Raw genomic sequence first — 24,395 nt, 5'->3', positions numbered from 1 at the left:
GCAATAATGCTTTGGTATACGAAGTATACCAAAGAATTATAGCAGCGATCTAAAGATCACATAGTAAAGTCCCCTAGTGGGACTAAAAAAAATAAGTAAGTAATGTGAAATAAAAATTATTATTAAAAATGACAGTAAAAAAAATAAATAAAGCCATTTTCTCCCATAAAAAGTGGTTTTATTTAGGAACGCAAAAAATAACGGCGAAATTGCTATTTTTTTCCATTGCCCCCCAAAAAAATCATAATAAAAGTTAATCAATAAGTCCCATGTACCCCAAAACAGTACCAATCAAAACGATGTCTTGTCCCACAAAAAAAAAAGCCCTCATATCACTACATTGACTGAAAAATAAAAAAATGACGGCTCTTGGAAAGCGACGATGCAAAAACAAATAATTTTAGTTCAAAAGTGTTTTTATTGTGCAAAAGTCGTAAAACATAAAAAAAACTCTACATATGAGGTATCGTCGTAATCGTACTGACCCATAGAATAAAGGTAACGTGTTATTTATGCCGCACAGTGAACTGTGTGAATTTAAAATGCATAGAACAATGTCAGAATTTCAGGGTTTTTTTCTATTTCCCCCCAAAAAAAGGTAATAAAAGTTAATAAAAAAAAGGATATGTACACCAAAACGGTGCCATTAAAAACTACAGCTAATCCCACAAAAAACAAGTCCTCATACAGTTATGTCAACGGAAAAATATCTTTGAATGCGACTATAGAAAAACGAAAAAATAAAATAAAATAGAAAAAAAAAAAAATAGTTTAGTCATTAGGGCCTAAAATAGGCTGGTCACTATGGGGTTAATAGGTTAATAACGATTATAAAATTGGGCACATGGCATGTATACCATAATTTTGGCACACGTTATGACAGCTTCTGTGCAGCAATGGTGTGGCTAACAACTGCCATACTATCACCCGGTCTGAACCCAGTCTTCGGTATAACCGCACAGATGCTCTAGTTGGAAGGGGTCTGCCTGTTAATAGAGTTTCCAACCGCTTTTTAAAAGACAGTGCCCTGTGCAATCCATTGGTATCACTGGGGGAACCTGTTTTCTAGTGACTCACCACTCCGGCTATGGAGGCTAAAAGGAAATAGGTTGTCCTGATGGGAAAACCTCATAAAGAAGCAGTCCCATGAAAATTATTATTCCTCTGCCCATTAGTAAAAAAATGGATTACAGATTCTATGGGCAACTAGGTAATTTTTTTACTTTCTCAGAGACAGTATTTCAAAGCACAGATAGACTGATGAGGTCCATCAGGGTTTCCATCATTTTGACAGCAAGAATAGTGCTGCATGCTTGCACTGTTCTTGCGGTCAAAAGTAACCAAAACCTTGATGGAACCCTGAATGCATTATGTTGGGTTCCTACATTTGGTGTAAACGCTCCCGACGTATACCCCCAAACGTATCCATCGGGCTCCATTCGCCCAAATCGCCCAGAGGCATACGGCAAAAAAACTTAAACCATTTCACATGGGCGTCGTATGACACTCTATACCTATACTGTGGCATAGTCAGAGGTATACCTCAGGCAATACTCCTGACATATATATATGTCTAACAAAGAGCTCAAATGAGATGTGAACAGAGTCTAACACACGAGACAGTCTAGATCTATGTAATATAATGGTTAATAATATAGTAGCTGCTTTGTGACTTTGGCTTTGTGGGAGATTTACCTGCCCTTATAGGGCTCTGGGGATCTACCCTTTATCAGCAAGTATGCTTTATTATGGTCTGTCTCTACATATTGCAGTTAATTTGCTCATATCTGAAGTATATATATATATAGATAGATAGATATATATATATACACACACATACACTGTCTATATGTCTGGTATATTTCATCACACTTTTTCCTTGAAGTTGCTCAGGTATCTTGTCATTTTCCTCACAATTCTTCTACAGTCAGGACTGAGATGCAGCACTCTGCTTTACTTCACCACTTCCCACAAATGACTACACAGTCCCGCCCCCTTTCACTCATTTAAGAGATCCCACCTGATTCGCCACAACTCCCTGTAAGGACAGCCCAAGCTAAATCTTGGGACTGTTTAAATATCCCCAGTACAGAAGAACAGACATTGTCCACGAATACTCCCGCTAGTTCCATATTATTTTATCCGACCTGTATAAATTAACCCCTTAACAGCCATATATATTATAGCTGTATTTGGGTAAACCGAGAAAAAGTATTAATTATTATTTGTACCTTTTACGGTGTTTTGGCTTAAAAAAAAATCAGAGGTAAAATACTGACCAAAATACTGCTATGTGAGAGTAACCTAAAAATTATTCATAAAAGTTTGCCACTATGCCAGTCAGTATTTTTAAAAGCGTTGTAGTCTCTTAAAAGGTGCCTCCAAATTGCGGCTGCATGCAGTCAGATAGTATAGAGTATTATTTATTTTTCAGTCGTTTTAGTCATTCAAAAATGTCTGGCTGTGGGCGCAGCTTCATCCTGTCTGCTCCAGATAACACAATCACAAGACTCTTTATGTGACAGTAACTGTTGGGTTTTGCAAGACCTATATTGGCTTTCCATGTGAGAAACGTCACAAGATGTCATGTTTTATTTCTGTAACTTGGGCTCCCAATACAAGGAGAGAGATCATGGAATGGACACCTGGTACACTAGATCATTGTAATATACAGTGGAGGAAATAAGTATTTGATCCCTTGCTGATTTTGTAAGTTTGCCCACTGTCAAAGACATGAACAGTCTAGAATTTTTAGGCTAGGTTAATTTTACCAGTGAGAGATAGATTATATAAAAAAAAAATAAGAAAATCACATTGTCAAAATTATATATATTTATTTGCATTGTGCACAGAGAAATAAGTATTTGATCCCCTACCAACCATTAAGAGTTCAGCCTCCTCCAGACCAGTTACACGCTCCAAATCAACTTGGTGCCTGCATTAAAGACAGCTGTCTTACATGGTCACCTGTATAAAAAACTCCAGTCCACAGACTCAATTAATCAGTCTGACTTTAACCTCTACAACATGGGCAAGACCAAAGAGCTTTCTTAGTATGTCAGGGACAAGATCATAGACCTGCACAAGGCTGGAATGGGCTACAAAACCATAAGTAAGACGCTGGGTGAGAAGGAGACAACTATTGGTGCAATAGTAAGAAAATGGAAGACATACAAAATGACTGTCAATCGACATTGATCTGGGGCTCCATGCAAAATCTCACCTCGTGGGGTATCCTTGATGCTGAGGAAGGTGAGAGCTCAGCCGAAAACTACATGGGGGGAACTTGTTAATGATCTCAAGGCAGCTGGGACCACAGTCACCAAGAAAACCATTGGTAACACATTACGCCGTAATGGATTAAAATCCTGCAGTGCCCGCAAGGTCCCCCTGCTCAAGAAGGCACATGTACAGGCCCGTCTGAAGTTTGCAAATGAACATCTGGATGATTCTGAGAGTGATTGGGAGAAGGTGCTGTGGTCAGATGAGACTAAAATTTAGCTCTTTGGCATTAACTCAACTCGCCGTGTTTGGAGGAAGAGAAATGCTGCCTATGACCCAATGAACACCGTACCCACTGTCAAGCATGGAGGTGGAAACATTATGTTTTGGGGGTGTTTCTCTGCTAAGGGCACAGGACTACTTCACCGCATCAATGGGAGAATGGATGGAGCCATGTACTGTCAAATCCTGAGTGACAACCTCCTTCCCTCCACCAGGACATTAAAAATGGCTCGTGGCTGGGTCTTCCAGCACGACAATTACCCGAAACATACAGCCAAGGCAACAAAGGAGTGGCTCAAAAAGAAGCACATTAAGGTCATGGAGTGGCCTAGCCAGTCTCCAGACCTTAATCCCATCGAAAACTTATGGAGGGAGCTGAAGATCCGAGTTGCCAAGCGACAGCCTCGAAATCTTAATGATTTACAGATGATCTGCAAAGAGGAGTGGGCCAAAATTCCATCTAACATGTGTGCAAACCTCATCATCAACTACTAAAAATGTCTGACTGCTGTGCGTGCCAACAAGGGTTTTGCCACCAAGTATTAAGTCTTGTTTGCCAAAGGGATCAAATACTTATTTCTCTGTGCACAATGCAAATAAATATATATAATTTTGACTATGTGTTTTTGTTTTTTTTTTTATATAATCTATCTCTCACTGGTAAAATTAACCTAGCCTAAAAATTCTAGACTGTTCATGTCTTTGACAGTGGGCAAACTTACAAAATCAGCAAGGGATCAAATACTTATTTCCTCCACTGTATGTATGTATATATATATATATATATATATATATATATATATATATATATATATATATATGCAAGCTACTGTAGTAGTATCATAGACAACACAGTATGGTAGAGTCATACATTTCTATCTATGAATGTAGATTCTATTTACATTCTCTTTGTAGATATTGTTCATCCAGTTAGTGAACGTCTTCTTTTGCATAGCCATGCGCTGCTCTTGCAGTTTCTTAATGTGGCCCGTCTCATAATCGTGCATTCCTTCTTCATCCATTCTGATACTAAGAAAAAAAAAAGTTGTAACATTATGTAGTTTCAAATATATCCAGCTGTAGTTTCAAATATATATCAGACTGATGCCGTCAGAGAAAAGGTCTCTCAGGTCCACCCACCAGCTAAACAGAACTAGTTCATGTCCAGGTTAATGTCAAGAAGAGTGAATGTTTTTATCGATTAACTACACAAAAACAATGAGAGCTACATGATATGTGTAGAAGTATTGAATAAAGCCTACTGAACCAACTCTCACTGCATCATAATATGACCCTGACCCTGAACAAAGGTCACATTTACCGTAGGGTCGTCCTTAGGCATGGATTGCCTCAAAAACATGGCCCTGTGTATTAGTCAATAATAACATTGCAGTTTACTCACAGACGCAAACATGTCACTAGAGGTGGTCTTTGGCCTGGTTTTTGCCTCTACTGACATGTAAACACTTGTATTTCTATGACATAACATATAAAATATACACAGTTAAGATCAGAATTATTTGGACAGTGACAAGTTTTGGCATTTTAGCGGTTTACCAAAACATATTGAATATACAGTTAATTAATCAATATGGACTTAACCGTGCAGGCTTTCCGCTATAATTTGAGGGTATTCACATCCTAATTTGAGGAAGGGTTTTGGAACTACAGCTCTTTAATATGTAGCTGCCTCTTTTTCAAGAGACCAAAGGTAATTGGACAATTATCTCAAAAGCTATTTAATGGGCTGCATGGGCTATTCCCTCGTTGATCCATCATCAATTAAGCAGGTAAAAGGTCTGGAGTTGATTCCAGGTGTGGCATTTGCATTTGGAAGCTGTTGCTGTGAACCTACAACATGGGGTCAAAGGAGCTCTCAATGCAAGTGAAACAGACCATTGTTAGGCTGAAAAAAATGAAGAAATCCATCGGAGAGAGATAGCACAAGTGTTAGGAGTGGCCAAATCAACAGTTTGGTACATTCTTAAAAATAAAAAAAATAAAAGAAGAGCGCACTGGTGATCTCGTGAACTCCAAAAGGCCTGAGACGTCCATTAAGACATCAGTGGTGGATGATCGCAGAATCCTTTCAATGGTGAAGAAAACACCTTCACAACCTCTACCCAAGTGAAGAACGCTCTCCTGGAAGCAGGTGTATCAGTATCTAAGTCTACCATAAAGAGGAGACTTCATGAGAGCAAATACAAAGGGTTCACCACAAGGTACAAAGCAGCCTCAAAAATAGAGGCCAGATTAGACTTTGCCAAATAACATCTAAAGAAGTCGCCCAGCTCTGGAACAGCATACTCTGGACAAATGAAACTAAGATCAAGCTGTACCAGAATGATGGAGGAAGAAAATATGGAGAAGGCTTAGTAAAAGCTCATTATCCAAAGCACACCACATCCTCTGTAAAACATGGTGGAGGCAGTGTGATGGCATGGGCATGCATGGCTGCCAAAGGCACTGGGTCACTAGTGTTTATTGATGATGTGACTGAAGACCGAAGCAGCCAGATGAATTCTGATGAACTTCAGATGAATTCTGAAGAGTTCAGGGATTTACTTTCTGCTCAGATTCAAACAAATACAGCACGGTTGATTGGACGTCGCTTCACAGTACAGATGGACAATGACCCAAAACATACTGCGAAAGCAACCCAGGAAATAAAGGCAAAGAAGTGGAATATTCTGTAATGGCCAAGTCAATCACCAGATCTCAACCCGATCGAGCTGCATTTCACTTGCTTAAGACAAAACTTCAGGCAGAAAGACCCACAAACAAGCAACAACTGCAGACAGCTGCAGTAAAGGCCAGGCAAAACATCACAAAGGAGGAAACCCAGCGTTTGGTGATGTCCATGGGTTCCAGACATCACAATCATTACCTGCAAAGGATTCTCTACAAAGTATTGAAAAGTTATTTATGGTAATGTTAATTTGTCCAATTACTTTTGAGCCTCTGAAATGAGGAGGCTGTGTAGAAAAATGGTTGCAATTCCTACACATTTCACAGGATATTTTTGTTCAACCCCTTGAATTAAACCTGAAAGTCTACACTTCAATTGCATCTCAGTTGTTTTATTTCAAATCCAATGTGGTGGCAGCAGAGCCAAAATCATGAAGATTGTGTCACTGTCCAAATAATTCTGGACCTAACTGTATAAATTATATGAAAATACACAAACCTATGTAGAAACAATATACATTTCATATCTCCACCCAGTGTAAATAAGTAAAAAAACCTTATGATCAGAATGGATCTTTTAACCTGCCTTATAAAAATTCCTGCGTATCATAGTTCCTGGCATCAATGTATTTTTCCCTCAGCACTTGGAATGTTATTCTAATAAGTCCCTCATGGGACCTCAGCTGTTAATGTGCCTGGGATGTAAAGTGGGGAAAGCTAGTTGAAGATTGCAATATTATGTTACAAGCAAAAGGATTTCCTATTTCTGGGGATTAGATAAAAAATCTTAAACCTGAATAAAATCTAGCCAAAGCATAAAAGGAGTGAGTATAGCTTCCCTGCCAAATGGCCACATCTGCTATATGCTCCATGGTATTGAATTCACAATTAAGGATCAGCAATAAGGTACACTGATATGCAATAGGAATTTCAAGCACTATCTACATTTTTTTTTGGACCCTAATAAATATAAATGCATTAAAATGAAAAAATAAAGGATGTATAGAATATGGTTCATCTATAGAGGATGAGTTCATAGCCAAGTTTGCCTCACATTATTTCTGTTCCATGCCCTGATTAATGATGCATGGTCTAGGCCAGCATGTAGCAAAACCAATTTGCCCATGGTTATGCAGTAGATGGCAGGATTTGGATACCTTTGATTCGATTCAAGACTGGTAGAACATGGAAGTCCATATTGAGCATTTATATCTGCATTACCTTGTCTAGACAGTAAAGATATGAGGGATTAAGGTCTGTGTTTTCAACATAATTTGTAGAACCAATCCAGGGGTCAATAAAAAACAGATTAAAAAAATAAAAGAAAAAACTAACAAATACGTGAAGCCAAACTTAATCAAATCAGATGAAAAATACTGGATCAGTACATGTTGATACTTTACAAAGAGGACCTGTCAGCTCTCTTGAAATGTCTGTATTAATACTTGTATTCTCAATGAAACAACAATTCCGGGGGAACCTTTCTTAGTACTCTGTGTTGTGCGGTTTTCCTGTTATTCCTCCTAGAAATTCATGAATAAATTGACAACTGGGTGTTACCAGTTGACGGTGTGTCCATACACTATATGACACTGTCCAATCAGTGCCAGGGTGTTGGGACACACCTCTTTGACAAGGGGAATGGTGACACCCAGTTGTCAATTTATTCATACATCATAGTCAATCAATGCCCAAGGATGACCCTACGGTAAACGGGGCCTTTCTTCAGGGTCATATTATGATGCAGTGAGAGTTGGTTCAGTAGGCTTTATTCAATAATTCTAGACAGATCATGTAGTTCTCATTGTTTTTGTGTATTCAATAAAAACATTAACTCTAGATTTGTGAAAATGAATATGGCAGCAGAGAATATGGAGGGGATATGCTTTGAAAATATATGTACACATATCCCCATAGACTTATTTCTTGTCTATGGACAAGTTAATGTTAACAATTAATCACCACACTGGGACTGTGATTTTAAAGGTCCTATTACACGGGTTAATGATCAGGCAAACGAGCATTCATATAAAAGCTCTTTCCCGATCATTGCCCTCTGTAAATAGGACAAAGATCAGCTGATGAACGAGCTCGTCCATCGGCTGATCTGCTCTTTTATACAGCATTAAAAGTCCTCATTGTTGGTAGCACATCTCCCTGTGTAAACAGGGAGAAGTGCTGCTGACATGATGAAAGTGTATGGGGACAAACGATCGGAGAAATGAGTGCTCATCCCCATACATAAGCAATCATAGCATCTTGTGAAAGGAGCAGGCGAGTGCCGATCAACGAGCGATCTTGCTGATCGGCACTCATTTTCACTGCCCATATCGGGCCATGTAATAGGACCTTAAAGAGAAGTGCTAGCATACTGAATTAAGTACATTAGGACTTTAGACCATGTTGTGTGCTCGAGTACTTAAAGAGGTTTTCTCATTATGATAATTTATCACCTATCCACAGGATTGGTGATAGATGTCAGATCGGTTATGGTTTGAAAATTGGAATCCCCACCGATTCCGAGAACGGGGGTCTCAGAGTGCCCTATGTGAATGGAGCAGGACTGTGCATGCTTGGCCACCGCTATATTGACTTTCTATGAGGCAGCCAGCAAGAACAGCTGCCTGCCAGCAGATCCCATATTTTGCGCACCAGGCAAGTGTTTCCCTTTTACTTATTTACATATTCCTGTTATTATATGGTGATTGGAAGAGAGGAGAGGGTTCTCCCCACACTGCTCACGATCAGTCGATCGTGGAAGCAGCCTAAAGCACCACTAAAATCTGAGATGGGAACTGTAAACCAGGCCTTATAAGTGCTTGCTAGTTCCAGTTTCAGCAAATAAATGCTATTCTTTGTATAATTGAAAGTTAAATAACTTTCCAATATAATTTCTATATCAAATCCTCACGATTTTCAAGATCTCTGGTTGCTGTAAATTTTAATAGGAACCTTCCTTGTTTACTTCTAGTGTATAAATATCTGTCAATGGTCATGTGATGGACACAAAGGTTCTAGGTTTGTTACAAGACAGCTCTGATAACTTATCTAATGAGTCGTGCACTGGCGCGTCCACCATATTAACAGGACAGATTTTTATCCTCTGCAAGAAAGCAATCCTATTGAATGACAGCAAGCGGGAAACTGCAGAATTCATACAGAAAGTATATTGGAAAATTTAATAATTTTCAATTATACAAAAAATAACATTTATTAATAGGAAAAACAGCTTTGAGGGCATCACACAGAAGCCATATTTCAAGGCAACCAGTAACCACCTCTAAACCACCACCATGGCATTATACCCAACAGTGGTTTCTAAAGATGCCCCTGTCTAAACTGTCCTTTGCAGCATAAAGTATTAAATGAAGTTATAAAGTATCACCCTCTGTAGGTAAATTACTAAATTATAGTCATATGGGAAGCCCTGGCCCCACAGGTCAGCTTACGGCATTACAATCCATCTCTGGTGGCATCTAGAGCACGCGAAGTGAAGAGAGGTGTACTGGCTTCGGCTTAATCTGTGCACTGCATGCGCTAGTTGTCGCCAGAGTGGACTTGTAATGACGTATCCTGGCCTGTGTGAGTTCAATCAAGCCAGGACTGTTTAGGTGCAGAAAATACGGTGATAGGTTCCCTTTAAAGTGCACTTATTTACACATTTAGGATCTGTGCTCTTAAAAGGGGTTGTCCAGTCATAAGAAATTGATGGCCTATTCTCTGGATAGGCCATTAATATCTGATGGGTGGGTGTCCGACTCCCAGCACCCCCGCAGATCATCTGTTTTGAAGGGGCCATGGCGCACGTACGCACACTGCTTCCCCTTCATTACGGTCACTGTTAATACTGTGAATCACTGACACACTCGTAGCGGCGGTTCACAGTATTAAAGCCTTCTCCCATTCAAGTGCATGGGAGAAGACTGTAAAACTGTGCAAGCAGGTAAGAGATGGGGAAGCAGCGTTCGTACGAGCGTCACTGTCACTTCAAAACAGCCGATTGGCATGGGAGCCGATAGTCGGACCCCCACCGATCAGATATTGATGACCTATCCTGAGGATAGGCCATCAATTTCTTATGACAGGGGCCAGGGCAACCCCTTCAATTTGTAAAAGCATTACTTATGGTGCATATATCAAAAATAAATGGACTTTGACTAATCCAAAAATTTTTCCACACTCACAAGTCTGAGGGAAAGAAATAGAAGCCAAAGTCTCTGCTCATCATCTACAAAGGACTATAATATCCCATATGTCAATCTAATATCCCCAGTCACTGAACTTGAGAATAAAATAAAACTCTTTTGGTTTAATATAAACTATTCCTTTTCCTAGCACACTTCTTTTACAGAACCCATGTCCCTTGCATCATGATAGGTAACAATAAGAAAACAACAGAACTAGATTGAAAAAAGTGGCAAAGAACGTGTGACCTTTATATGCTGGAATACAGGAACTGTGCACCAAGCTGTAAATCAAGCTCTTCCTTTTTCTATAGTTCCGCTTTATAAATGACAAGTCATAACAATTATCTCCACATACACAATAGATGGAGGGCCAGTTACTTCAGTACTAATATTTCAATGTCCAAGGATAAACCGTAAAATATTAGCATTAATTGGACAACTTACATGTAATGATAATTGATAACCAGCACGTTTTACAACTTTTATTAAAAAAAACAAAAAAAAGATTTGTTAAAACAGTTTGTTTTGTGTCGCCACATTATGAAAGCCATAACTTTGTCGATTTAGTAGTGTGATGGCTTATTTTTTGCAGGGCGAGCTGTAGCTTTTTTGGGGTACATGCTTTTTGATCACTTTTTATTCAATTTTTTTGAGGAGTCAAGGTGACCAAAAAACAGAAATTTGGGTTTGTTTTTTTTAACCGAGGGGATTAAATAACATTATATTGTAATAGTTCTGAATTTTCCTGACGCAGCGATACCCGTTATGTTAACTTTTATTTATTTTTTGACATTGCTTTAGGGAAAAAAATGTTTGTTTTTTTTAAACTTTTAATATTTTTTATTTTGGTACATTAAAATAAACTGTTTTTTTTTTTTCTAGAAGTCTCCCTAGGGGACTTGAACCAGCAATCGTTGGATTGCTTGCACTATATACTAAAATACTAATATATTGCAGTTTATGGCAATTTTGACAAGCTTCTATTAAGCCCTGCCAGAGATGTTAATAGGTTTACAAAGATGGCAGACCTGAGGGCCTTCATTAGGCCCCCAGGCTGCCATGATGACCATCGACACCCCATTATCGCGTTGCAGGCGGGCCAATGGAACGTTTATGGGGGCCACCCCCTCATTCTAACACCTTAGATGCCGCGGTCGCAATTGACAACGGCATCTAAGAGGTTCAAAAAAGTATTTGTTTTTATGTAGTCATATTCTAAGAGCCACATTTTTATTTTTCCACCGACAAAGCTGTATGAGGGCTTATTTTTTGCAGGACAACTTGTAGTTTTGTATTGGTACTATTTTGGGGTACATGTGACTTTTTGATTGCTTTTTATTTAATTTTTTTGAAAAGGAAGGAAGGATGAACAGAAAACAGCAATTCTGGCATTGTTTATTTTCACCACTCCATCGGTACCCTGCGATCGTGTCGCAGGGGAGCCAATAGGGTGACAGAGCGAGACCGCTCCCTCTGAAACCACATAAATGTCACAGTCGCTATTGACTGGTATCTAAGAAGTTGAACAGCTAGCATCGGAGGTAATTCTGAGAACTGAGCTACAGCAGGAGCCCAGCTGTCTTTAGACAGCCAGGCACCCACTATAGCTGGCAAGGGACAGTCGGGCCGGGCTTGTGACACAGCACCGTGAAAAGGCAGCGCTGTGGCATAGCTACACTTAATGACCGCCGTTAAAAAGGCGTATGGGCGGTCATTAAGGGATTAAGACTTTAGGGCATTCTTGAGATCCAAAAACCTTATAACGCAGTAACAGTTTTTCCAGTCTTTAAAGGTAATTGCACTCCTATTTTTCATAGATATGAATAGTAGGATGTCACAGCCCCGCCCTTCCTATTACAAACATTACTGAACAGTTATATATTTAAAGATTCGACCTGTAGCAATCAATGTGTCGTAAATGACACTTCAAAATTGAACAGCAGAGAAGTGTTTTCGAATGGAAGGTCTTAGGATTTGTCAGAACAAGACGAAAGCTGGAACAGTAATATTTATATTATAATCATCCATCTAAACTAAGATGAGCACTCTACATGCTTTATTCCCTTATATAGTCTGTTATAAAACAGTCCCTACCACTGCCGTAAACAAAACATTCTCCACCACAGCTGTGGTCCTGGAGTTCTGCCCCTGAGGACTAAATTATATGCCATAGGCTATAGTAGGAAATTAAAGCACATCAAGTATTTCTTTGCTCTATAATTTCAATACACTCCTAGAGAGTTCTTTAAAGAGAATGTATTGTCAGAAAACGACATTATTCAGATCAGGTTTTTATTACACACATTTTAGAATTAAATTTTTCTTATGTGACGATCCATTCAGGCACATGCTAAAGATAATCTTATCATTTGATGCATAGGTGACATGTTAATAATTGCTCTATCAACACTATACATACAGATAATGCTCTGCATGCACCCCCTTAGTCTCCGCGGGAGGGGCTGTACATCACTTTGTGAAGACTGTAAAAATCGATGAGATTTCTCGGTCAATAGACTCCCAGTCATTTCAGCTGCCATAAAGCACACACACCCTGCTGTACTGACTACACAAGAAGTACAGGAGAAAGGTATGTGTGTGTCTCCAATATGACGGCCCCAAAAGGAAGGAATAAGAAAAAAAAGAAGCTTCAACATACATATATATATATATATATATATATAAAAAGACCTGACATTATTTATTTATCATCTATCTACTTACATCTAATTAATGAAACTAAAATTAAATATATGACATTCCCTTTAAAAGGGTTGGACACCTTCCTTGAAACCCACAATATACAGGGTTACTGTTACTTGTTTTTGCCTTCCTCTGGATCAACAGGGACTTTTAAGAATAAAAAGGTTGAAATTGGTGGGTTGAGTCCCATCAACTACATAAGTAACTATGTAAAGGGTTTGTCTGGTTTAGAAAACCCATCTTTAAATGCACTATTTAATATTTAAGTTAATTGAGGAGGTCCTCTGGTGGGCAGCTCTGTCTATATGGGACTCAAATCCTTATGTTGTATATATTAAAAATGGCTAAGAAAAGAAGAAACCGGTGAAGAACTTACAGGTGTAGAGATCAGCAAGCGGTCGTGTAAGGTGTTCTCGTCAGTTCAGACTCTCCCAGACACTGGAGCAGGGTGAGATTGAATGGGTGTTTTTCACTATTAAACAGTGAAGGTGGAATGACCTTTGAGTGGAGTTATGAAGGAAAGGCATTTACAACCTAAATACAAAGGTTTCATTTCTCAGATCAAGAATTATTCATCTACATATTGGTATAAAGTTCACAGTAACAGCTTTATATTGCATTAGTTTTAGGCAATAAAAAAATTAATAAACGTAAAATATCATACATCATACGTTTCAAATAGATCAACGTGCCGAAGCAACAAAGGGGAAGGGACAGAATCTAGACATCTTATAAGTAGCTATGATGACATATCATAAGAAACATACCAAAGAGAATTGAAAGTAACTGTATTAGGGGCCCATTAAAGGGGTTTTCCAGCTTCTGACAACTGATGACCTATCCACCGGATAGGTCATCAGTACATGATCTGGGGGGGTCCGACCCCTTTAAAGACAAAACTTTCCAGTCCTGGGCAATCGGCTTGGTTGAGCTCCTGTTTTCCTTGATCTGGACAAACAAACAGTTTCCCATGTGTCTTTAAAAGAGAGAGCATTAAAGGGGTTGTTTAGTCATAGGAAATGAATAGCCTATAATCAGGATATGCCATCAACACCTGATCAGTGTAGGTCTGACTTCCGGCACCCCCACTGATCAGCAGTTTTGAAGAGACCCCGGCACTCATACGTGTGGTGCCTCCCCTTCCTTACTGCCACTGCTCATACCGTGAATCGCCGACACACTTGTAGCAGCGGCTCACAGTATTACAGCCTTCTCCCATTTCTCCCTTCCTGACATATGTGGGAAGTTCCCGTAAATGACAGTTCCCATAAAATTACGTAACTATACATCAGTGATGCCTGTGCCTCACGTGTGAGTTTCGGCTGTGTAATACAAAGAAAACTATATAAATTTGGTATGGCGGTAATAATATTAACACGCAAAATAAAAGTTGACATGTCATTTATACCACATGAAATAAAAAAGAAATGTTAAAAAAAAACGCAGGATTGCCGTTTTTCTACCCCCCTAAAAAAAACAAAATTCTACATACCCCAAGACAGTGATTTAAAAAAAAATTACAATTCTTAAAAAAATACAATGCGTCTGGCAAAAAATATGTTGACAAAAAATAGCTCTTGTTGAAAGAAGATAAAAAAAAAATAATCACTGCACTCTGGAAGCCAAAATAGGCCACATCCTTAAGGGTTAAAAGTCATGTCTCCTACTAGCGCTTCAGTGATGTTATCAAGACATTCAGGTTGCGAATGAACTTGAAGGGGAGGTCTGTTTTAGGCTAGGGCTACACAGCGACTTTGGCAGTGACACACTTAGCACGGCCAAAGATCGCTGTGATCTCGCAGTGCTGCGCCGGCTGCTTCACAGTAATGCAATCAAATGTGGCCACCTTGCGACACGGCCACATTCACTTGAATTACTGTGATACAGCCAGTGAGACACTGTGATAACACAGCAATCTTTGTCCGTGCGGCTTGTGCCACGGCCAAAGTCGTTGTGTAGCCCTGGTCTTAACCCCTTCCCGTCACAGCCATTTTCTGGATTTTCATTTTTTCCTCCCCGCAATCCAAAAGCCATAACTGTGTTATTTTTCCGTCGATAAAGCAATATGAAGGCTTGTTTTTTGCGGGACGAGTTGTAGTTTTTCATGGCATCATTTATTGTACCATATAATGTATTGGTAACCTGGAAATTTTTTGTGTGTGGGTAGAATAGGAAAAAAAACAGCAATTCCTCAATCTTTTGAGGGGTTTAGTTTTTACGGCTTTCACTGTGCAGTAAAAATTACATGTTAACTTTATTCTACTGGTCAACATGATTACAGCGATACCAAGTTTATATAGTTTTTTTTTTTATGAATTACTACTTTTACAAGGAAGAATCTTAGGCTATGTTCACACGAATAGCAAAAACCGTCTGAAAATACGGAGCTGTTTTCAAGGGAAAACAGCTCCTGATTTTCAGCCGTTTGACATGCACTTCATTTTTGCGGTTGTTTTTTTTTTTACGTGGCCGTTTTTCAAAACGGCCGCGTAACAAAACCTCCCGTCGGAACAGAACGCCGTTTTTCCCATTGGGTAGATGTTTTACGGATGCAGCGATACCAAATTTGTTTATTTTCTTTATATCTTACATTACTTTAGAGGAAAAATGGTAAAATATTTTTTTATAACACCCCCCGATTGCGTTTTGGGGGGGGGGGGTGATGAGCTGCTAGAGGAGGCGTCCCCCTCTTCTTAAAGTCTTAGATGCTGCGATCGTGATTGATCACAGCATCTAAGGGGTTAAATGGCCAGGAACAGAGTGATCGCTGTTCTTGGCAGTTAGTCCCGGGTGTCAGCTGTAATACACAGCTGATACCCGTTTCGTACGAAGCAGGCTCAGCTGGTGAGCCGCTCCAAACATCACCCGCCCACCACGACGCAGTGGTACGTTGTAGTGTGGATAGGGGTTAATGCATATTATTTTAAAGGGGTTATGTGGGGACAAAAAATGATTAGCAGCGTACTCTTTGCAGTATGTGAGTACACTCGCTAATCTACATTCCGGCTCCCCGTCGTGCTGGTTGTGAGATTTCCATGGATTTTTATAGCGCTGCCAGGGAAACGGAAGTCTAGTTGCACAGTCTTCTTTGATGACGATATGACTCTTCGTCTTTGGAACGATCCCGCTGTATTCGCTGTACTACTGCTACTACTTGACCCCCGGCAGCGCTACAAAAATCAATGAAAATCTCAGAATCAGCAACGGGGGACAGGCATGTATATCAGCGAGAGTATTCACATCCTGCAGCGAGTACACTGCTAGTCATTTTTGTCCCCGCATAACCCCCTTAATGAAGTCTGGCTCCTAACAATAGGATTTCCCAATATTACCTATAGTTTAGAGTCACATTCAGCATAGCTTTTGGGCCCAAAGGATCTCAGCGACGCTTATTGAAAACAGTCAGTGGCATCAAATAACTAAATCCCATGATGCTACTTTTTTGTTTTCTGTGGAGAAGCCCCGTAGGAAACTAGGCTAAACTCTCCTGGCTTACCTGTCACAAAGAAAAGGCAACCATAAAAGGCAGGAGGCCAATAAAAATTGAATCAGAAATCACGGTCCATGTGATTTTATGATTTGTGGGTATGCAAAGAATTTATTATCAGTTGACCGTCATGCCTGAATGAACACTTGACTTTAAGTTAAATATTAGGTGGATTCAAATTGGAGTTCCCCGACCAGCGACTCATAATCCATAAACAGCTTAAGGCGAACAGCGTCAGGTACCGTTGTGCACCAATAAGAAGAGGATTGGGATAAATCTGACACCCTACATATCTATAAAGTTGGAGATAAGTGTAGCTACTTATCAGTCAAACTATAAGGTTCAAAAACCAAGGTAGACTATGAATATGCGTTTACCATTTACTCTCCGATTTCCTATAATAGAGTTGAAGCATCAGTGCTATTACGGTCTTAAAGGCTATATACACCTTTGAAAACCATATATATTTTTTTTAAATAATAAAACTGTCTCAGTGTGATCGGTGTAACTTTCTAGTTCCTTTTTTTTTTTTAAATTACTTTTACTTTTTGAAATACAGCCGCTTTGTATCCTGTATAGAGAACAGCTGTATCTAGCACGGAGACCTGAATCCGTCAGGTCAGTGGTTCAGTGTAAGTGGGCCCTGCGTGTTTCTGACACACAGGAACAAGCGGTTATTTATTACATCTACGTTCATAACTTAGACGTGATCAATAACAGCTGGATCCTGCATGTCAGAGACATGCAGGACCCGCTGACACTGAACCCATTAGCCCCGCTGATCTGACTGATTCAGGTCTCAGCCCTGGATACAGCTGCTCTGTATACAGGATACAAAGCAGCTCTATCTGAAAAAGTAATTACAAAGTTGCACCAATAACACTGATAAACTATTAAAAAAACAAAAAACAAAAGGGGCTTGGCTTGGCTGTGGAGAGAGATGGACATCTTACCGGTGAGCTCCTGCACCATTACGACTCACATAGCGGCTAAAAGCCTTACAACTTGCTCAAAATTTATAAAATCACTCCTGGTAACTTCAGGTAGAAACTCACCGATTTCTACCCCCTCCAGGCAAGTGGAGATGGAGACGACGCAGACACCGGCTCACACGCTGGCTCCTTGGTCTCAGAGCCGCCGCTGGATCTCACACCGGCTCAACTATCGGAGCTTAGTGCTCACAAACGGCGCAACTCTGATCCGCTGGTGCCTCCTTACTTACCACAGGAGCATAGGAATCGCCAGAAGAAAGACTCCGGGTCTCACCACGAGGCAGCCGACACCCACCATCAACGCTCCACACCACGTGGGTCGGCCATATCGGCGCCATCTTCTCCCTCGGCCAAAATCCATGAGAAGCAGAAAGGAAGACTTCTCCGTTCTGAAAAGACTCCAGAAAGGGTAAGACCAGGGTCATAACTATATAACTATATAACTATAAATACAGCACTAGAACCAAGCTCAGTACATAAATACAGCACTAGAACCAAGCTCAGTACATATATACACAGCACTAGAACCAAGCTCAGTACATATATACACAGCACCAAAACCAATCTCATACGTATATACAGCACCAAAACGAAGCCCAGTACTTACATACAGAATCAGAACCAAGATCAGTACATATATACAGCACCAGAACCAAGCTCAGTACATAAATACAGCACTAGAACCAACCTCAGTACATAAATACAGAACTAGAACCAAGCATTGACATATATACAGCACCAGAACAAAGCTCAGTACATAAATACAGCAATAGAACCAAGCTCAGTACAAATATATTTACATCACCAGAACAAAAGTCATTACATATATACACAGCACCAAAACCAATCTCATACGTATATACAGCACCAGAACCAAGCTCAGTACTTACATACAGTATCAAGATCAGTACATACAGTATATACAACAGAACAAATACAGCTCAATTTAGTGCAACCCCTGCCATATAGGTTTGTACGGTGTAAAACTACAGCTCCCATCATGGCCCGAACAATGGTGAGGATATGCTGGGAGATGCGGTTTCACAAAAAAAATCCTACCACTCATCATCTCGCTGCAGATCATATAGTGACTACAGTGCTGATTAGAGGCAGAATAAACATTTACATTAAGTGACTCACCGGCGACATCTCAGATTCTAGTTCTTTTCTTCTCCCTCCGTTCCAGACATCTATGATGGATTTCTACCGGCCATGACCCATTTCTGCAGTTTTCAGCTCAGATGGCTTCAGCTTCTCACTTTTAAAACATTTCTGCACCTATAAACGAAGTTAAAATTCTCAACACCTCTAAATATAATAAAGCACCATACGCTGCACCTCTAACTATAATAGCGCCATACACGGTGTCCCCGATTATAATAGTACCATACTCTGTGTCCCACACACACACACCGTTCCCCCTGTAGATAGTGATCCCATAGCCCCCTGTAGATAGTGACCTACATAGAAGCCCCTGTAGATAGTGTCCCACATACAACACTCTGTGGATCGTGCCCACATATGGACTCCAGTGCTGCAAGGCAATAGTGCTAAACACTGAGCCACCGTGCTGCCCTACATATAGCTTCCCCTATAGACAGTGCTCCACGTATAGCCTAGTCTCACATATAGCTCCCCCTGTATATAGTGTCCCACATATAGCCCACCCCTGTAGACCGTGCCCTACATATAGCCACCCTGTTGCTAGTGCCCCACAGGTAACCCACCCCTGTATATAGTGTCCCACATATAGCCCACCCCTTTAGAAAGTGGCCTAAAAATAACTCCCTTATAGGTAGTGCTCTACATATAGCCCACCCCTGTATAGTGTCTCACATATAGCTCTCCCTGTATATGGTGCCCCACATATAGATCCCCCTGTAGATAGTGGCCCACATCTAGACCCCTCTGTATATAGTGGCCCACATCCCCACATACAAACCACCCCTGTAGCTAGTGCCCCACATGGCCCACATATAGACAACCCCACTGTCGATTGAGCCCCCACAATATATATATTTTATGAGAAAAAACCCAAAAACTTTACATACTCACATGATCCCGTTCCCACGCTGTGGCAGGTCTGCTGGAGCTGAACGAGTGTCGTCCAATGATGCTGATTGGCGGGGCAGAGTGACTTGCCCCATCAATCAGCGCCTTTCAAGTATGGAAGTGGCGCGATGACATCGTCCCGCTAGCCAATCAGCATCATTGTAAGGCACTGAATGGTCGGGCACAGAACATGCCCGGCCACGTAGCGCTAATGCATGTATTTGGCTGTCGCTAGCACCGGGGGCCCCCTCCGCGGTAGTTACGCCACTGGGTAAGACACCCCTCAATATCTGTTACATCTAACTTACAAACTCCTATGGGAGACACGTGATTTTCTGGGACATTTACCTTCCTTTTCAAACACAGTTACTAAACTGATAAATAATATGTTACAAGCTTTGCATCAATCTCTACATACAGGCTTGGCAAGCCCTATTAACCCATTATCTACATCTGTGCAAGAAGTTGAATACAGAGTTCATCATTTAGAAAACAAAATGGGAGAGGTTACTTAGTCTCATAATGACTTAATAGATGCGCACTATGACATGTCCGATGAACACGCCCAGGTCAAAGCTAAATTAGCGGACATAGAAGACAGATCAAGGCGCAATAACATTAAATTTCGAGGAATTCCTGATTCCCGATTACAAATAGACTCCAAACGCATAATCGTTATAGGCTAGGTGAAGTTTGAGACACCAACTTCCCCCCATATTTTACCATATAGACTGCTCCATGATTATTAAACCATACCGAAGAAAGATAGAGCTCGTAGTCATAATATATAAGAATATATCAGCTTTATTATACAAAATAACATACAATTAAAAACAAGTAAATAGAAGACTCTAGTACTAACACTGTGGTGATACAAAATTCAGCACGGATATAACTGTATATAACATATGTAGAAACAAAGAATGCAAGCTGCATTTACTACCCACAAAGACTATATGTAATATCTCATCCCCAATGGGTTACAAACTGCTAACCCCCAATGTCCTCTCAATTTCATCTGTACATGGGCTAATACCAATAAGGAGAGTCAAATAGGGAGAAATCAGTATCTATAGTGAGCAATCGAAAAAAGCAGTCTTACAGGGTGAAAAATTTAGACCTCTGCCCAGAACCTCACATTGGGCATCAGAGAGGACATGTGAAGAGAGATTTGTTACCTCAAGGTTACGCCTGGGTTTCTTATACCAATGATCGTTAGATGGTTTCTTCCCTTTCACTTGTCTGTCAAAACATCTTCGTGAGCCTTGAGGTTTTGGAGCATTAGTAGGTTCCAGGGCATTACCAATCTCTCTTAGTCTAGAGGGTTCATCCGCCGATGTATAAGACGACATGGAGGATGATCTAGATTGTATTTTGGATCTAGACCAATCCCTACCCATGCACCATTTGTATACCCTATGTTGTTGGTAATCCTGAACGTCCCACTGGAATTTGCCAGCTTTAACTGTACAGATATCTTTTTCCCATTTCTCAAGATCTTTATTCAGGTCCTCAGATACTTTATCTAAAGCTACACTAGAGAGTTCTGCTTTAAGTATGGCTTGAATTTCCTCAATATTTTTCTCAATTTCAATCAAAGTAGACTGATTGGACAACACCAATAGCTCCATATAACCTTTTGAGCAATTATCAGATAATTTCTCCCATTTTTTCCTAAAATCATCATTATCTGTATCGAATGATGGGAATACCTCAACTCTCAGGCCCCGGGGAATGAGTTTCCTAGTTAGATATTTCTCTAGGAAGGCCTTGTTCCACCAGATTTTGGTTCTCTGGTTGAACAAATTCCTCAACCTACTACTGAGTTCCCTACAATCCCTACCACTAGTATTTAAAAACAGACTAGAGTCTTCTTTAAAAATCTCATCTAGTTGTATGAGCCATGACTGATCACGGACTCTGAAATCCATTGGATGCTGAGAGCCAGCGGCTGTGAAAAACACAGAAACAACAATTACAAATAGATAGACTCCAAACGCATAATCGTTATAGGCTAGGTGAAGTTTGAGACACCAACTTCCCCCCATATTTTACCATATAGACTGCTCCATGATTATTAAACCATACCTAAGAAAGATAGAGCTCGTAGTCATAATATATAAGAATATATCAGCTTTATTATACAAAATAACATACATTTAAAAACAAGTAAATATAAGACTCTAGTACTAACACTGTGGTGATACAAAATTCAGCACGGATATAACTGTATATAACATATGTAGAAACAAAGAATGCAAGCTGCATTTACTACCCACAAAGACTATATGTAATATCTCATCCCCAATGGGTTACAAACTGATAACCCCCATGTACAGATGAAATTGAGAGGACATTGGGGGTTAGCAGTTTGTAACCCATTGGGGATGAGATATTACATATAGTCTTTGTGGGTAGTAAATGCAGCTTGCATTCTTTGTTTCTACATATGTTATATACAGTTATATCCGTGCTGAATTTTGTATCACCACAGTGTTAGTACTAGAGTCTTAAATTTACTTGTTTTTAAATGTATGTTATTTTGTATAATAAAGCTGATATATTCTTATATATTATGACTACGAGCTCTATCTTTCTTCGGTATGGTTTAATAATCATGGAGCAGTCTACATGGTAAAATATGGGGGGAAGTTGGTGTCTCAAACTTCACCTAGCCTATAACGATTATGCGTTTGGAGTCTATCAATTTGTAATTTATGTGGAAAGAGGCTAAATCCTTAGCTTGTGATATATTTTGCATACAAGAGACTCTCCCGCTCTCTAAGGGCCAGTTCACACTGAGTTTTTTTGACACGTTTTTCGACTGCGCTATTGATTCAGTCTAGAATACGGAAACCTGCCGGAGCGCTGACAAGCGGAAACCATTAGCAATGTTTCTGTCACCATTGGTATCAATGGTGATGCAAACGGAAGCTGTGGTTTCCGTTTGACTTTCCGTTGCAAACCTCCGATGGAATCCGTCAACGGAAAGCCAATGCTGATGTGTACAGGCCCTAATATCGTAGTCGACGGAACCCCTGCACAACGGAGACAAACGGAAACCATTTGCACCCGATCCATCAACATTGAAATCAATGGTGATGCAAACACAAACCTATAGCTTACGTTTGTTTCAGTTTGGACTCCGTTCATGGGTGCTCCATTCATGAATGGAGCCCAGAGTGAGATGTGAACGAAGCCTAATGTATGCTTTTCTGTAAGGATTGCGTTTACATTTTTTTGTGAATTTGTTTAGTCTATGTTCACACAGGGCGGATACGCCTAGTATAATGTACACAGAATATCTGCCTTGGCAGCCCCAGGGAATGCCAGCAGAAATGTCATTCTTCGAAATTAGGGCCTGTTCACATCAGCGTTGGCTTTCAGTTGAGGGGTACCGGCGGAGGTTTCTGCCGGAACGGTGACAAACGGAATCCATTAGCAATGCTTCTGTCACCATTGATATCAATGGTGATGCAAACAGAAGCTAAGGTTTCCATTTGATTTTCCGTTGAGGGGTTCACCCGACAGAAACCTCCGACAGAACCGCTCAATGGAAAGCCAACGCTGATGTGAACAGGCCCTTACCTGTGCGGACAGGGTGGATACACTGTGTTCACACTAGCTTTGCCCTTCCGTTGAAGCATCCCAATGGAGATTTCCGTATTTCTGTATCCCCTCAACGAAAAGGCAAGCTGAAACTTACGCTGCAGCTTTCCACACCATTTAACTCAATTGTTTCGGAAACCTAGCTGTATGGTTTCTGGCTGTCGTCATTGTGACATTGTGATTTTTTCACGGAATCACTAGGCCATTTTGAACTAGGCTTCCATCACCTAATCTGGCTCTTATCGGCAGTGTATGCGTCCTGTGTGAACATACGTTTTTAGTGGATTTTATGCAGCGTGTGGATGACATTTTAAATCTCATCCACTCTGCTTCTACTGTACGCTGCAGATTTTCCACTATGAAATACGTTTCAACTGAACATACCCAGTGGCGGATCATAAATTGTGTGTGCAGGACAATGTTAGTTGAGTTAATAAACTGACCTTTCAAATGTATTTTATTACAGGTCCAGTCACATCCCTGCCTATGGGAAGCAGCATGGATTGAAATATGTAAGGCACTGTACCCGGCCTGGACTAGCCATTCACCAGCTGAAAAAAGGCGTAATGGTGAGTCTTTTTTTTTAATTTGAACTTTTTTCCACAGGTTTTTTTTTAATTTATTTTTTTAAAGTATTTTAAAAACAAACTTAAATTTTGTCTTTGCAGAGGAAGATGTGAAAAAAAGGTGGAAGAGCGTGTGGGACTGCTTCATGAAGGAGGTGCCGAAGGCCGAGAGGTGTGGGGGCTCTCCATCTAAAAGACCAAAGGTCCCTTACCATGATGAGCTGCTGTTCATCTTGCCTAGCAGGGGGACAACGGCCGTAAGTATTGATGCCTATGTTTGAATTTTCCAAAATAATTTTACTATGTACTTAATGTTTCATTTTTTTTTCACAGAGCTGAAGGCAACTTTCAAGAGCCAGAGGCCCCTGCCACCCAAGATGAACAGCAGCAGATGGAGAGGGAACCCACTCCTTCAACATCCACCCATCATGAAGCGGAGGGGGAAGAGCAACTGGCGGGACGCTTGGTGGCCACAGACATGCCACTTGTGGAGGAGACACCTGTCTCCTCACCTGTGTCGGCCTCACATCCTGATGGCCCCCCTGTGGCCACCCAGGTCAGTGATCCTGCACCATTTCCACGCGGGGGCGTAGAAGGACCCCCCGGG

The 24,395-nt window shown here is 40.5% G+C and overlaps 1 protein-coding gene across 1 annotated transcript in view; it reads right to left on the bottom strand.

Annotated features, from left to right (window-relative positions):
- SPTBN5 (spectrin beta, non-erythrocytic 5) overlaps positions 1-21,661 on the bottom strand; it is a 191,191-nt gene extending 169,530 nt beyond the window's left edge. Inside the window, exons 1-2 of the mRNA XM_075843505.1 lie at positions 20,820-21,661; positions 4,407-4,533 (exon numbers count right to left, since the gene is read on the bottom strand). Of these exons, the coding sequence (XP_075699620.1) occupies positions 4,407-4,533; positions 20,820-21,661 (969 nt within the window). The remainder of the gene's footprint in view (positions 1-4,406; positions 4,534-20,819) is intronic.
- Between the last annotated feature and the right edge of the window lie 2,734 nt (positions 21,662-24,395).

This window comes from Rhinoderma darwinii, chromosome 12, assembly GCF_050947455.1.
Source record: "Rhinoderma darwinii isolate aRhiDar2 chromosome 12, aRhiDar2.hap1, whole genome shotgun sequence".
In the NCBI taxonomy this organism is placed as follows: domain Eukaryota; kingdom Metazoa; phylum Chordata; class Amphibia; order Anura; family Rhinodermatidae; genus Rhinoderma; species Rhinoderma darwinii.
The sequence above is the reverse complement of the archived record's forward strand: the minus strand, read 5'-3'. Positions and strand labels throughout refer to the sequence as shown.